This window comes from Pan paniscus, chromosome 18 (genome assembly GCF_029289425.2).
Source record: "Pan paniscus chromosome 18, NHGRI_mPanPan1-v2.0_pri, whole genome shotgun sequence".
NCBI classification, from domain to species: Eukaryota; Metazoa; Chordata; class Mammalia; order Primates; family Hominidae; genus Pan; species Pan paniscus.
Window position 1 is genome coordinate 24,936,417 of NC_073267.2, and position 13,404 is coordinate 24,949,820.

General features: G+C 48.5%; 1 protein-coding gene across 5 annotated transcripts in view; it reads right to left on the reverse strand.

Annotated features, from left to right (window-relative positions):
* Positions 1 to 13,404, reverse strand: part of EARS2 (glutamyl-tRNA synthetase 2, mitochondrial) — a 45,340-nt gene that overhangs the window by 12,435 nt on the left and 19,501 nt on the right. For 4 of the 5 annotated variants that reach the window (XR_610956.6, XR_004666782.3, XM_063598576.1 and 1 more), the window contains exons 4-8: positions 10,421 to 10,893; positions 8,193 to 8,301; positions 5,281 to 5,434; positions 5,039 to 5,169; positions 783 to 918 (exon numbers count right to left, since the gene is read on the reverse strand). Coding sequence is in view for 3 of the 5 variants with exons in the window: in XM_063598576.1 (XP_063454646.1) it covers positions 783 to 918; positions 5,039 to 5,169; positions 5,281 to 5,434; positions 8,193 to 8,301; positions 10,421 to 10,893 (1,003 nt within the window). In the remaining 2 variants the exon portion in view is untranslated. Of the gene's footprint in view, positions 1 to 558; positions 919 to 5,038; positions 5,170 to 5,280; positions 5,435 to 8,192; positions 8,302 to 10,420; positions 10,894 to 13,404 lie in introns of those variants that run through there. The other variant, XM_008966279.7, reaches the window with a different exon arrangement.

Genomic DNA, 13,404 nt, shown 5'->3' on the forward strand with positions numbered 1-13,404 from the left:
AGAGCAAATATTGCCTTACTACCTTAAACAGCCTAAAGAACTGAAGCTCAGCCTTAGTCTGCAGAAATTATTCCCAGGCCAGCCCCCACACTGCTGCCTGTGTTCTGAGGATCAGTGCTTGTGTTATTTCCCTGGAAAAGGATGGGTCCTAAGAGCCTGTTTCTCCTCCAACCACCGCCCTTTTTTTTTTTTTTTTTTTTTTTGAGATAGAGTCTCACTCTATCACCCAGGCTGGAATACAATGGTGCGATCTTGGCTCACTGCAACCTCTGCCTCCCAGGTTCAGGCAATTCTCGTGCCTCACCCTCCCAAGTAGCTGGGATTACAGGCGCACCACCACCCCCAGCTAATTTTTGTATTTTTAGTAGAGACAAGGCTTCACCATGTTGCCCAGGCTGGTCTCAAACTCCTGACCTCAGGTGATCCACCTGCCTAGGCCTCCCAAAGTGCTGGGAATACAGGTGTGAGCCACCGTGCCTGGCCTGATTTTCCCATATTAAGTAAGCTGTTGCTAGGTCTGTTATCCCCAATAAACTGCAAACCCCATGGAGGCAGAGATTATGTATGTGTGTTTCATTCTATACTGTATTCACTGTACCTAACACAATGCTTGCACATAGTAGGTACTCAATAGTGTCTGTTGATTGACTGAATGAGGGGAGTGATCATGTTTCATTCACCTTTGTATACTCAATATTGAGCTCAGTGCCTGCCAGGAAACGTAAGTTCAAAGGATCAATGAGGGGCTCCAGGGAACAATCCAACCCGTGTCCCTGCCTCACCTGCTGTCCACTGAGGGCCATCCGAAGGAGTTTCATCACATTACTATACTTGGTGCCTTCCAGACCTTCTGATAGCTTCTTCAGTTCTCCATTCAGCATATCCTGAGTTAAGCTCATACCAGATCTTTCTAGAAGCCTAGAAGAAGAGGGCCAGTTTACAGGGCCTGCATGGGCCAATGGCAAGTGGGTGGGAGGAAGGGCTTCAGAAGGTTATTGATCAGCTACAGTACGAGCAGCACAACCAATGTTCAAGCCTGTTTTGAGGGAGGTGAGGAAGATATCGACCACTTTCTCCCTTATCCAGGTCGGGAAGGAAAAAACACCAAGGGACCACACACAGAGAAGCCAGTGGTCACAATGCAGGGAGGTAAGAGGTGCCATAAGAGGCTTTACTCATTGCTACCTCTGCGTCATGCAATCTTTATGCCTCAGTTTTCTCATCTGTAAAGTGGGGAGAATAATAGTATCTGAGGCTGGTGCAGTGGCTCACGCCTGTAATCCCAGCACTTTGGGAGGCCAAGGCAGGCAGATCACTTGAGGTCAGGTGTTCGAGACCAACCTGGCCAACATGGTAAAACCCCATCTCTACTAAAAATACAAAAATATTAGCCAGGGATGGTGGCGGGTGCCTGTAGTCCCAGCTACTCAGGAGGCTGAGGCAGAAGAATTGCTTGAACCTGGGAGGAGGTTGCAGTGAGCCGAGATCGCACCATTGCACTCCAGCCTGGGTGACAGAGCGAGACTTTGTCTCAAAATAAAAAAAAAATAATAATAGTATCTGTCCTGCACAAGGCTATCGTAGAGAGTTAAAACTTATAAAGCACCAAGTGCCTGAACACATGATAAATACTCAGAAATATTACCTTTTTTTTTTTTTTTTTTGGAGATGGAGTCTCGCTCTGTTGCCCAGGCTGGAGTGCAATGGCACGATCTCAGCTCACTGCAACCTCCACCTTCCAGGTTCAAGCGATTCTCCTGCCTTAGCCTCCTGAGTAGCTGGGATTACAGGCACGTGCCACCACGCCCAGCTAATTTTGTATTTTTAGTAGAGACAGGGTTTTACCATGTTGATCAGGCCGGTCTCAAACTCCTGACCTCAGGTGATCCACCCACCTTGGCCTCCCAAAGTGCTGGGATTATAGGCAGGATTATAGGCATGAGCCACCATGCCCGGCCAAGTATTACATTTCGTATTTGAATTTAAAATTTTTAAAAATTAGTTAACTTAAGTACAATCAAGAGCTTTGAGACATTACAAAAGGATCTAAAAAGAAACAGTTCTGCTTGCAGGCACAACAAAAAAGAAACTTAGGAATAGATTTGACATAGAATGGATAATTTCTGGGAAATTATCTGAAATATAGCTTTAAGATTGGTAGAGGGAGACTTCTTTGGAGACGTAGCCAAGAAGAGAAGAAATCAGAAGACCCCACCCAGCTCCAGCAATGGCTCTGCCACCAACTTGCTATGGCCATTCTTCCACAAATTGAAGCCTCTAGGATTCCAGCGGGCCAGCAACCAACCCCCACATCCTGGCAGTCCAGCTGAGCAAGATGCTCTGCCCAAAAGCTTTTGTTTCAGGAGAAATTCTCCATTCAGTTAGAGGTGGACTTACAAAAATTTGCCTCGGCCCTGATTGAGTTAGTCAAGAGATGGGAATAGGCTGGGGATGAGTATATTTCACTGCAACTTTCCAGTTCCTCTCAGTTTTTAAAAATAATTAATTATTATTTTTTTTAAGACAGGATCTTGCTCTGTCACCTAGGCTGGAATGCAGTAGTGCAATCACAGCTCACTGCAGCCTCAAACTCCTGGGCTCAAACGATCCTCCCACCTCAGCTGCCTGAGCAGCTTGGACCACAGGCACCCACCACGATGCCTGGCTAATTTTATTTTTACTTTTTGTAGAGATGGGGTCAAGCTATGTTGCCCAGGCTGGTCTCAAACTCCTGGCTTCAAGTGATCCTCCCCATTCACCCTCCCAGAATACTGGGATTACAGGCACAAGCCACAGTGTCCAGCCTCCCTTCAGTTATTACTGGAGATTCCAACATGGAAACACTGAAGAGTAACTGGGGCTGGACATCTTTCTGGTGCAGATGATCTGTGATGTCAATTCTGACCCTGCCTGCTCAAACATGGTCCAGGCAACTGCATTCCAAAGTCAACTCAGTATGGACCACTACTGTCTCAGGGAATTGGGTTCATAAGTGATTTGAAGCAGCAGCCTTTCAGTGCAGACAGATTTCCTTACTAACTGTCAGCACTGAAGCAGATGAGTTTCAATTTCAGACAAGGGTGATCGTTCTTTTCTTTTTTTTTTTTTTTGAGACAGAGTCTTGCTCTGTCACCCAGGCTGGAGTCCAGTGGTGCAACCTCAGCTCACTGCAAGCTCTGCCTCCCGGATTCACGCCATTCTCCTGCCTCAGCCTTCCGAGTAGCTGGGACTACAGGCGCCCACCACCACACCCGGCTAAATTTTTGTATTTTTAGTAGAGACGGGGTTTCACCGTGTTAGCCAGGATGGTCTTGATCTCCTGACCTCGTGATCCGCCCGCCTGGGCCTCCCAAAGTGCTGGGATTACAGGCGTGAGTCACCGCGCCCAGCCAAGGATGATCGTTCTTACTGCATCATCTCTATGTTCTGAATGTTTGTGTTCCCCTAAATTCATATGTTGAAATTTTAACCCCCAAGGGGACAGTATTCACAGGTGTGGGCTTTGGGAGGTGAACAGGTCAAGCAGGCCGAGCCCTTATGCACAGATGAGTGCCTTTATAAAAGACACCCCAGAGAGTCCCTCGTCCCTCCACCACGTGAGGATGCAGCGAAGGGCTGGAAAAGGGAAGGGCCCAGGAACAAGGCCCTCACCAGACACTGAATCGGTGGCACCTTGACCCTGGACTTCTAGCCTCTAGATCTGTGAGAAATAAATGTCTGTTGTTGAAGCCACCAGTCTGTTATTTTGCTATAGCAACCCCATGGACTGAGACAGTTATTAACTGGGTCACATGAGTACTGCTATTTACAAAAATCAGGAGACGAAATACTGAAGACAAAAAATATAATGTGGGAAAAAAGCAGACACTCTCCCCAATGGCACTGCAGGGAAGCAGGCTGCCAAGGAGCTGATGAAACAATGACAGGCCCCAGGCCGGGAACAATGGCAGTTCCAGACCTGCTAGAGCTGGCCCAGAGTTAAGAACCATGGCATAGGCACAGAAAGGATTTCTAGTGATCTGGCAGCTCCTGAACATTTGGGTATCAGCTTTCCTGACTCGAGAGGGAGTCCCAGAGCAAATCTAAAACCCAACCTCATGGTGGAGACAGGCAGTTACGACACTGAATCCTGGTGAATTAGAACTAATAGGCCCTGGCCAGGCACTATGGCTCACGCCTGTAATCCCAGCACTCTGTGAGGCTGAGGTGTGAAGATCGCTTGAGCCTAGGAGTTTGAGACCAGCCTGGGCAACATGGCAAGATCTTGTCTCTACAAAAAATAAAAAAATTAGCTGGGTGTGGTGGCTTGTGCCTGTAGTCCCAGTTTCTAAAGAGGCTGAGGTGGGAGGATGAGCCCTGAGCTGCTTCCTGCAGATTGCTACATAATGGAGAAATGTACTTCCACAAAGGACATGCGCTGTCATTTCTTTTGTCTGGTAGAGAGTCTTGCCCTCTAGTTACCTGATACACAGCCTCTGCAGGAAAAGTGGTCAGCATCGGCGAGTAGGGGCAGAAGGGGAAAGGCAGAGAGAGAAAGCGAATCTTGGTAATGGAGTACCGACTCCTGCATTAAGCTGTGCCTCAAGCAGCCCTTCTTCTAGCATCTACAGTTACATAAGCAATTATTCCCCTCTTGCCTAAGCCAGCTTTGGTTGCGTTTGTAATTGAAAGTTATTACTGTTACAGTAAGAATTAGCATTGTCTCTCTCTCACTGAGAAGGAAAAGGAAGCTCAAATAGGTACAGTAACTTGGCCAAAGTGAAGCCGCCTGAGCAAGGTGACATAATCTGGTGAGTACACGGCAGAGCTGGGATGCAACCAGGTTGGTGCAAGCAGTGAACACATGCCTATGTCCAGAGAAAGCCCGGGTTCTCCGGGTAAGCCCTCCTCACCAGCAAAAGCCAGTGAAGGGTCACTTCTTCACTGGCCATGGAGTTGTGCTGGGGCCCCAACAGCCCAGCCCTGAAGGAAAGAGAGCCATGGGACAGAGAGAGGGAAGGAGGGTGTGGAACCCTGAGCTCAGCCTGCGGGTACTCACCCCAGCACACGCTTGGCAATCACATCCACCTTCTCCGAGATGGCGTCCAGCTGTGCTCGACCTACTGCAGGGCGAGTCCACAGGTAAGAGTATACTGGGGACACCAAGTCCTGCAGGCGGCAAATGTGACCCTGGGGAAGGAGGCAGTCATTGAATGCACTAGGGACAGGGCTCTGGAAGGCAGGAGGAATTGAGGCACCCAGTAACCCCTCCCTCAGCCTCCCAGAATCCTGACACCACACCTGTCTCAGCAGGAGGATCCTCTCCACGTAGACTGGGTTGAGGACATCCCTGTTTTGCAGCTGGCAACCAAAGGCCTCCTCCACAAGGACCTGCAGCTTCCCCACCAGCTGGCGCCTCTGGCTCTCATTGCTCACCAGCCGCTGGAGGTGCAGTCTGCGGAAGAAATGAAGGGGCTGCCCTGCTGTCAACACCCCAACCCACCCAAACCGTCTCTCCCCCAGGGAAAGGGTGAAGTTGGAAGAATGACATATCAGGTCCCATGAGCCCTCCCTTTCGCAAGCTAGAAGAATCTCTTCACGTTTATAAAAAGAAAGGGATGTGACTAAGGTCACAAACAGCCTGAAAGTCCCAAGCAACTCGGAGACGTGCTTTCTTTTCAGGGGTTTGGTTTTTGTTTTTGTTTGAGAGTCTTGCTCTGTTGCCCAGGTTGGAGTGCAGTACCACGATCATGGCTCACTACAGCCTAGACCTCCCAGGCTCAAGCGATCCTCCCATCTCACCCTCCCAAGTAGCTGGGCCCACAGACACACATCACCATGCCCAGCTAATTTTTTAGTTTTTTGTAGAGACAGGGTCTTGCTATGTTGTCCAGGCTAGGCAACAAGCAATCCACCCAGCTGGGCTCCCAAAGTGCCAGGATTACAGGTGTGGGCCACCATGCCCAGCCACGCTTTCAGTGTTTTCAAAATAGTAGCTGACCTTTTATTTTTATTTATTTATTTTTGAGACGGAGCCTCACTGTGTCACCCAGGCTGGAGTGCAGTGGTGCGACCTCCGCTCACTGCAACCTCCGCTTCCCAGGTCACCTGCCACTCAGTCCTGCTGGACCTGGAGAAGCTTTTGGCCAGGTGCAGTGGCTCACTTAATCCCAGAACTTTAGGAGGCCAAGAAGGGAGGATCACTTGAGGCCAGGAGTTTAAGACCAACCTAGCAACATGGTAAGATGCCATCTCTACAAAAAAAATTTAAAGTAACAAAATTAGCCTGGCATGGTGGTACACACCTATAGACTCAGCTGGTCTGGAGGCTGAGGGGGAAGGATCACTTCAGCCTTGGAGTCTGAGGCTGCAGTGAACCGAGATGTCACCACTGCACTCCAGCCTGGGTGACAGGGCGAGACCCAGCCACTAAAATATATAGAAAGAGGCATTTTTTTTTTTTGAGATGGAGTTTCACTCTTGTTGCCCAGGCTGGAGTGCAATGGTGTGATTTCGGCTCACTGCAACCTCCACCTCCCAGGTTTAAGTGATTCTCCTGTCTCAGCCTCCTGAGTAGCTGAGACTACAGGCGCCCGCCGCGTCGGGCTGATTTTTTTTTTTTTTTGTATTTTTAGTAGAAATGTGGTTTCACCATGTTGGCCAGGCTGATCTTGACTCCTGACTCAGGAGATCCACCTGCCTCAGCCTCCCAAAATGCTGCGACTACAGGCGTGAGCCACCGCGCCCAGCCTACATCCACTCTTGAATGCCCCATTCAAAAGATGCCCACTGTTTACTGTGTGAACTTTGGCTAGTTTCTTTCTTTTTTTTTTTTGAGACGGAGTCTTGCTCTGTCGCCCAGGCTGGAGTGCAGTGGAGCAATCTCGGCTCACTGCAAGCTCCGCCTCCTGGGTTCACACCATTCTTCTGCCTCAGCCTCCTGAGTAGCTGGGACTACAGGTGCCCGCCACCACACCCGGCTAAGTTTTTTGTATTTTCAGTAGAGACGGGGTTTCACTGTGTTCGCCAGGATGGTCTCGATCTCCTGACCTTGTGATCTGCCCGCCTCGGCCTCCTAAAGTGCTGGGATTACAGGCGTGAGCCACCATGCCTGGCCACTTTGGCTAGTTTCTTAACCTCTCTATGTCCTGGGTTCCTCATACGTGAAACAGGGCAAAATCATACAACTGACCTCATAGGTCTGATGGGAGAAGTAAATAAAGTAATAGCCCTAAAATATCTGCAACTGACGTTAATTCTCTGGGCTCATGCAAGTAAATGCACTGATACTGTGTCCCCAAACCAGTGCTCTAGGCAAAGTATCAGGAAGACCCTCACCTCAGGTGCACACCTGGCTGATGGTCTTACAAACCACTAATAACTTTTTTTAAAGACAGAGTATCACTTTGTTGCCCAGGTTGGAGTGCAGTGGTGTGATCCTGTCTCACTGCAACCTCTGCCTCCCAGGTTCAAATGATCCTCGTGCCTCAGCCTCCCAAGTAGCTGGGACTACAAGCATGTGCCATGTCCAGCTAATTTTTGTATTTTTAGTAGAGACAGGGTTTCACCATGTTGGCCAGGCTGGTCTCGAACTCCTGACCTCAGGTGATCTGCCAACCTTGGCCTCTCAAAGTGCTAGAATTAAAGGTGTGAGCCGCCACACCCAGCCAACACTAATACCCTTTGACTCAGACATGTTAACTATGATCTGAGTTGGAACGATATTTGGAGGTTTCCAAGTGAAGAGCTACTTGCAATATCAAATACATGAAATATAAAGTAGATGCCATGAGACAGTGCTCACTCACTGTGTTGGCTGGATGTAAGGCTGAGGGTGGGGAGGGAGTCTAAAATGAAGATACACCTCTCCAGGCTTTGGTTGTTAACAGAGTCCATGCAAGGGGTGGCTAGGAACATAATGTTAATGATAAAAATATACGTACCATTTACTGAGCACTTTGTATGTGCCAGGGCTATACAAGATATTTTCATGCAACACTTAATACAAGATACTTTCATAGAACAAGCATATAAGATCGGTACTGTTATTAATCCCATTTTAGAGAAGAGAAAACAGAGGCTCAAAGAGGCTAGGTGATTTAGCCATGGTCACACAGAATTAGGTACCAGAGCCCATTATACCCTCTGCTGTAGGGATCATCATAAGCAAGAAAGCCCTTTGCCACCAGGGGATCTCCATGCTCCCCACTCACCTGTTGAATTCTGGGAGCTTCTCCAGGTCCAGCAGGGCTGAGTGACAGGTGACCTGGGTCAGGTTGAACTGTGTGATCAGCTCCGGCAGGGTCCTGCCCATTTGGTTCTCTGCAAAGAAGAGAGGCCCAGCCACTCAGTTTCCTCTCTCCCTTCCTCCTTCCACTTTATCTCTTTTTTTAAGAGACAGGATCTTGCTCTGCTGCCCAGGCTGGAGTGCAATGGTACAATCCTAGCTCACTGTAACCTCAAACTCCCAGGCTCAAGCAATCCTCCAGCCTGTCTTCCAAGTAGCTGGGACTACAGGCACATACTACCACACCTGGCTAATTTTTAAATTTTTCTGTAGAGCCAGGCATGGTGGCTTACACCTGTAATACCAGCATTTTGGGAGGCAGAGGTCGGCAGATCATGAGGTCAGGAGTTCGAGACTGGCCTGGCAAACATGGTGAAACCCATCTCTACTAAAAGTACAAAAATTAGCCAGGTGTGGTGGCGCATGCCTGTAATCCCAGCTACTCAGGAAGCTGAGGCAGGAAAATCACTTGAACCTGAGAGGCGGAGATTGTAGTGAGCTAAGATTGTGCCATTGCACTCCAGCCTGGGCAACAGAGCAAGACTCTATCAAATAAATACATCATACACACATACATACATACATTTTTCTGTAGACATGGAGTTTCACTATATTGCCCAGGTTGGTCTCAAACTCCCAGGCTTAAATGATCCTCCTGCACTGGCCTCCCAAAGTGCTGGGATTACAGACATGAGCCACTGCGCCCGCCCTCCTTCTACTTTCAAACATAAGGGAGGCTGAGTGAGCAAGCCCTGGGCCCCCCATTCCACTTTGCCCAAAGGGATTTAACTTCTAGCTATTTATATATCAAGAGCCTGAATGAGATTTCATTTTCAGAAAGGGTTCCATCATTAAAGAAAAAAAGGTCTGAAAACAATCAGGCTAAACCCATCTCCATTACTCTCAAGACACGAGCTGCAGAACAGTACGCCCATTGCCTGGCTGTACCAGAGACTCTGAGTCGACTGGGTTTGGTTGGGGTCTGAGCATATTTTAGAAGCTTCCTAGCTGATTCCAAAGCACGATCAAGAGTTAAGAACCAGGCCAGGCACGGTGGCTCACGCCTGTAATCCCAGTACTTTGGGAGGCCAAGGCGGGTGGATCACCTGAGGTCAGGAGTTCAAGAACAGCCTGGACAACATGGTGAAACCCCATCTCTACTAAAAATACAAAAATTAGCCAAGCGTGGTGGCGGGTGCCTGTAATCCCAGGTACTCGGGAGGCTGAGGCAGGACAATCGCTTGAACCCAGGAGACGGAGGTTGCGGTGAGCCGAGATCGCGCCATTGCACTCCAGAATGGGGGACAAGAAGTTCTGTCTCAAAAAAAAAAAAAAAGTTAAGAACCGTAGTGCTGGGAGCTGCTTCTTGTGAGCAGCAGCTCAGTCCCATACGGTCAGCAGGCATCGTGATCAGGCATAGGCCTGAAGCACTATATCCCTCACTAGGTGTGTGACTTTGGCAAGTTACTCAGCTTCTCTGAGCTTCACAATCCTCTTACAAACAGTGGAGATATGTATCTACCCCTTAATAGTATGTTGTGTTAAATGAAATGAGACCAGCAGGCAGGCTATTCTGGACACATTTTCAGAAATCCTTCAGGTCATCCTATTTGATGCTTGCTTCTTCAAGGTTTGGGTCTAAGTCTTGGACCATGGATAAGTGCTCAGCTTGAAATAAACTAGATTCATCTGGCAGTAAAATGAAGAAGGAAAAAAAGAAACTAAATCCATATTAATTCTAGTCATACTGTTAGCATACATGCTTGTAATAATTGTCACAATCATAGGGTCTGTCATTTTTTGTGCTTACAGTGTGACAGGTGCTGGGCTGGGTACCCTACACTCCTGAGCTCAGTGAATCCTAACCCAATGAGGTAGACACTTATCCCCATTTTCCAGATATGCAACTGAGGCTCAGAGACTATAAGTCCCTTGAAGGCAGGGATCATGTCTATCTCACCCACTATTGTAGCCCCAGCACTTACTGTGGTGTCTGGCAAAATAAACATTTACTGAATAAAAGAATAAACTTGTTCAAGGTCACCTGGCTGGTAGGTGGCAAAGCTGGGACCAAAGAGCAGGACTGTCTGAGCCAAAGCCCTGCTCCTCCTGGCCATGCTCTCTGCTGCCAGGACTATTCAGGTGGGCGCGTACCTGCAAAACCTGAGCCACAGTTGGTGATGATGTCCAACAAGGAATCGGGCAGGAAGCCATCAGCAGCAAAGTGCTCCAGGAAAATGTCCCCTTGCCTCTTGGAGAGCTTGCTGCCATCCCTGTTGAGGAGCAGAGGCAGGTGGGCGAAGTGGGGTGGCTGCCAGCCCAGGGCCTGGTAGAGGAGCAGGTGCTTGGCAGTGGAGACGAGCCACTCAGAGCCTCGCAGCACGTGGCTGATGCCCATGTGGTGGTCGTCCACCACGCAGGCCAGGTGGTATGTGGGGAAGCCGTCACTCTTCATGATGACTGGGTCTCCCTCCACGCTGGCCACTTCATGCCTATTCCAGCCATACACCAGGTCCTGGAAGGCCGGCGCCACCTGCTCCAGGCGGAAGCGGATTGCAGGCTTGGGGTCCTTGGCCAGCTTCTGGGCCACCTGCTCCTGGCTCATGTTCCTGCACCGATTGTCATACCTGATGGGGAGCAGAGCAGCATGAGTACTGTTGATGGAAAGGTTGATGGACAGGAGTCCTACCTTTGTCATAGCTGTGTGACCTTAAGCAAGTCAGTTACTGCTGCAAGCTGCTTCCTCAGTCTATAACAGGGATGATGGTACAGTTGTGTGGAAAACTGAGATAACATGGTGTAGCAGACACTAATGTCTGCCTATCTACCAGCTATTCCACGCTTCTTCCTTGCTAACAAGAAAACAGCAAAATGCTTAGTCCGAGGGGTTGAATCCTGATTGGTATAGCCAATCTTGCAATCCTATTGCTCCATGCCAGTGACCAGTCCAGGCAGGAATGTAACCCCATCCTAGTCACTGGGATGCAAAGAAAAGCACGCCTGGGGAGTAAGGAAGGTTTAAGGTTCCGGGAAAGGTTTTTCTCTCCAAAGGACAAGAAAAGAAAGCCACAGGAGGAAAATCCCTTCTTAAAATTTCCCACTGCCCCACTTCTGTCCTCTTTGGATGTTGTCCTGTAAGGGAAGCATGCTTGGACCTGCCGCAGCTACTTGCAACTGCAGGAGGGAAGGCAATGAAGTCAGAGAGAAGCCAAAATAGAGCCCTGGTGTCTCTACACTGCTAGTCTCATCCTGGAGTCACCCACCTCCAGCCTTGTGCAGAATCAAAAGACAAATGTCTATGATTGATGCCCTGGCTACTGAAAGTGTGGTCTGTGGGCCCCTAGCATCAGCCTCTTGGGAGTCTGCCAGAAATGCAGACTCTTAGGCTCCACCCCAGACCTACTGAGTCAGAATCTGAACATTAACTAGGTCCCCAGGTGATCCATCTGTGAGTTAAAGGATCGTTTGTCCCTTCTAACAGGGTATTCCACTAACTGCACCCAAAAGCGTTCTGAGACACAGATGGAATGCTTGTAAGGTTAGTCTTTGCCACAGCTAAGTGTTCAATCAATCAATAAATGGTGCACAGGGCTGGACACAGTTGCTCACGTCTGTAATCCCAGTGTTTTGGGAGGTCAAGGTAGAAGGACAGCCTGACCTCAAGAGTTCAAGACCAGCGTGGGTAACATAGCAAAATCCTGTCTCTTATTTAAAAATTTAAAATATCAACCTGGGCAACATAGTGAGACTCTGTCTCTACAAAACAAAACAAAACAAAATCAGCCAGGTGTGGTGCTGCATTCCTGTAGTCCCAGCTCTGTGGGAGGCCAAGGTGGAAGAATCACTGGAGCCCAGGAGGTTGAGGCTGCAGTAAACTATGATGGCACCACTGCACTCCAGCCTGGGTGACACAGCGAGACCCTGTCTCAAAAAAAAACTTTTTTTTTCTTTGAGACAGGGTCTCGCTGTGTCACCCAGGCTGGAGTGCAGTGTCGTGACCTTGACTCACTGCAACCTCCACCTCCAGGGTTCAAGCAATTCTCCTGCCTCAGCTTCCTGAGTAGCTAGGATTACAGGTGCCTGCCACCACACCCGGCTAATTTTTGTATTTTTAGTAGAAATGGGGTTTCACCACGTTGGTCAGGCTGGTCTCGAACTCCTGACCTTGTGATCTACCCGCCTCGGCCTCCCATAGTGCTGGGATTACAGGTGTGAGCCACCGTGCCCGGCCAAAAAAGAAATTTTTACAAATGAGTCAGTTGCACATGAGTGAACAGGAGGGTGTTCAGCTGCAGAAGCAGGGCAGCATAATGTCTGAATCAAAGGAACTTGTTTCTTCAAGCTCTTCTGGCAGGAATTCTGACAGTGAGTTTGACAAAAAGTTAAAGAAGAAAAAGTAAGTTGCTCCAGAAAAACTTGTAAAGGAACAAAAGACTGGCAAAACTTTGGGAGCTCTGTCATCTTCCAAACAGAGCAGCGGCAGTAAACATAATAACATGTTTATTTTCTTTTTTAAATTTCATATAGAGATGGGGTTTCACCATGTTGCCCAGGCTGGTCTCGAACTCCTAGTCTCAAGTGATCCACCCTCCTCAGCCTCCCAAAGTGCTGTGATTAGATTACAGGCCACTGTACCCAGCTGATAACATGTTTCAGATTGGGAAAATGAGGTACCTTAGTGTTTGGGATGTTAAAGGGGAAGTGCTAATTGATGATATTAGAGATTATTGGATGGATCTCAAAGGTTAAATAAAACCAGGAAGAAAAGGTATTTCTTTAAATCCACAGCAATGGGGCCAGCTGAAGAAATATTCATTCATTCATTCATTTATTGAGACAGGGGACAAGGTCTCACTCTCGTTGATCAGGCTGGAATGCAGTGGTGCAAACATGGCTCACTGCAGTCTTGACTTCCTGGGCTCATGTGATTCTCCCATCTCAGCCTCCCGAGCAGCTAGGACTACAGGTATGCACGACTATACCCAGCTAATTTTTTGTATTTTTAGTAGAGACAGGGTTTCTTTCTTTTCTTTCTTTTCTTTTTTTTTTTTTGAGTCAGGGTCTCACTCTGTCACCCAGGCTGGAGTACAGTAGTGTGATCACAGCTCACTGCAGCCTAGACATTCCCAAGGGTAAAG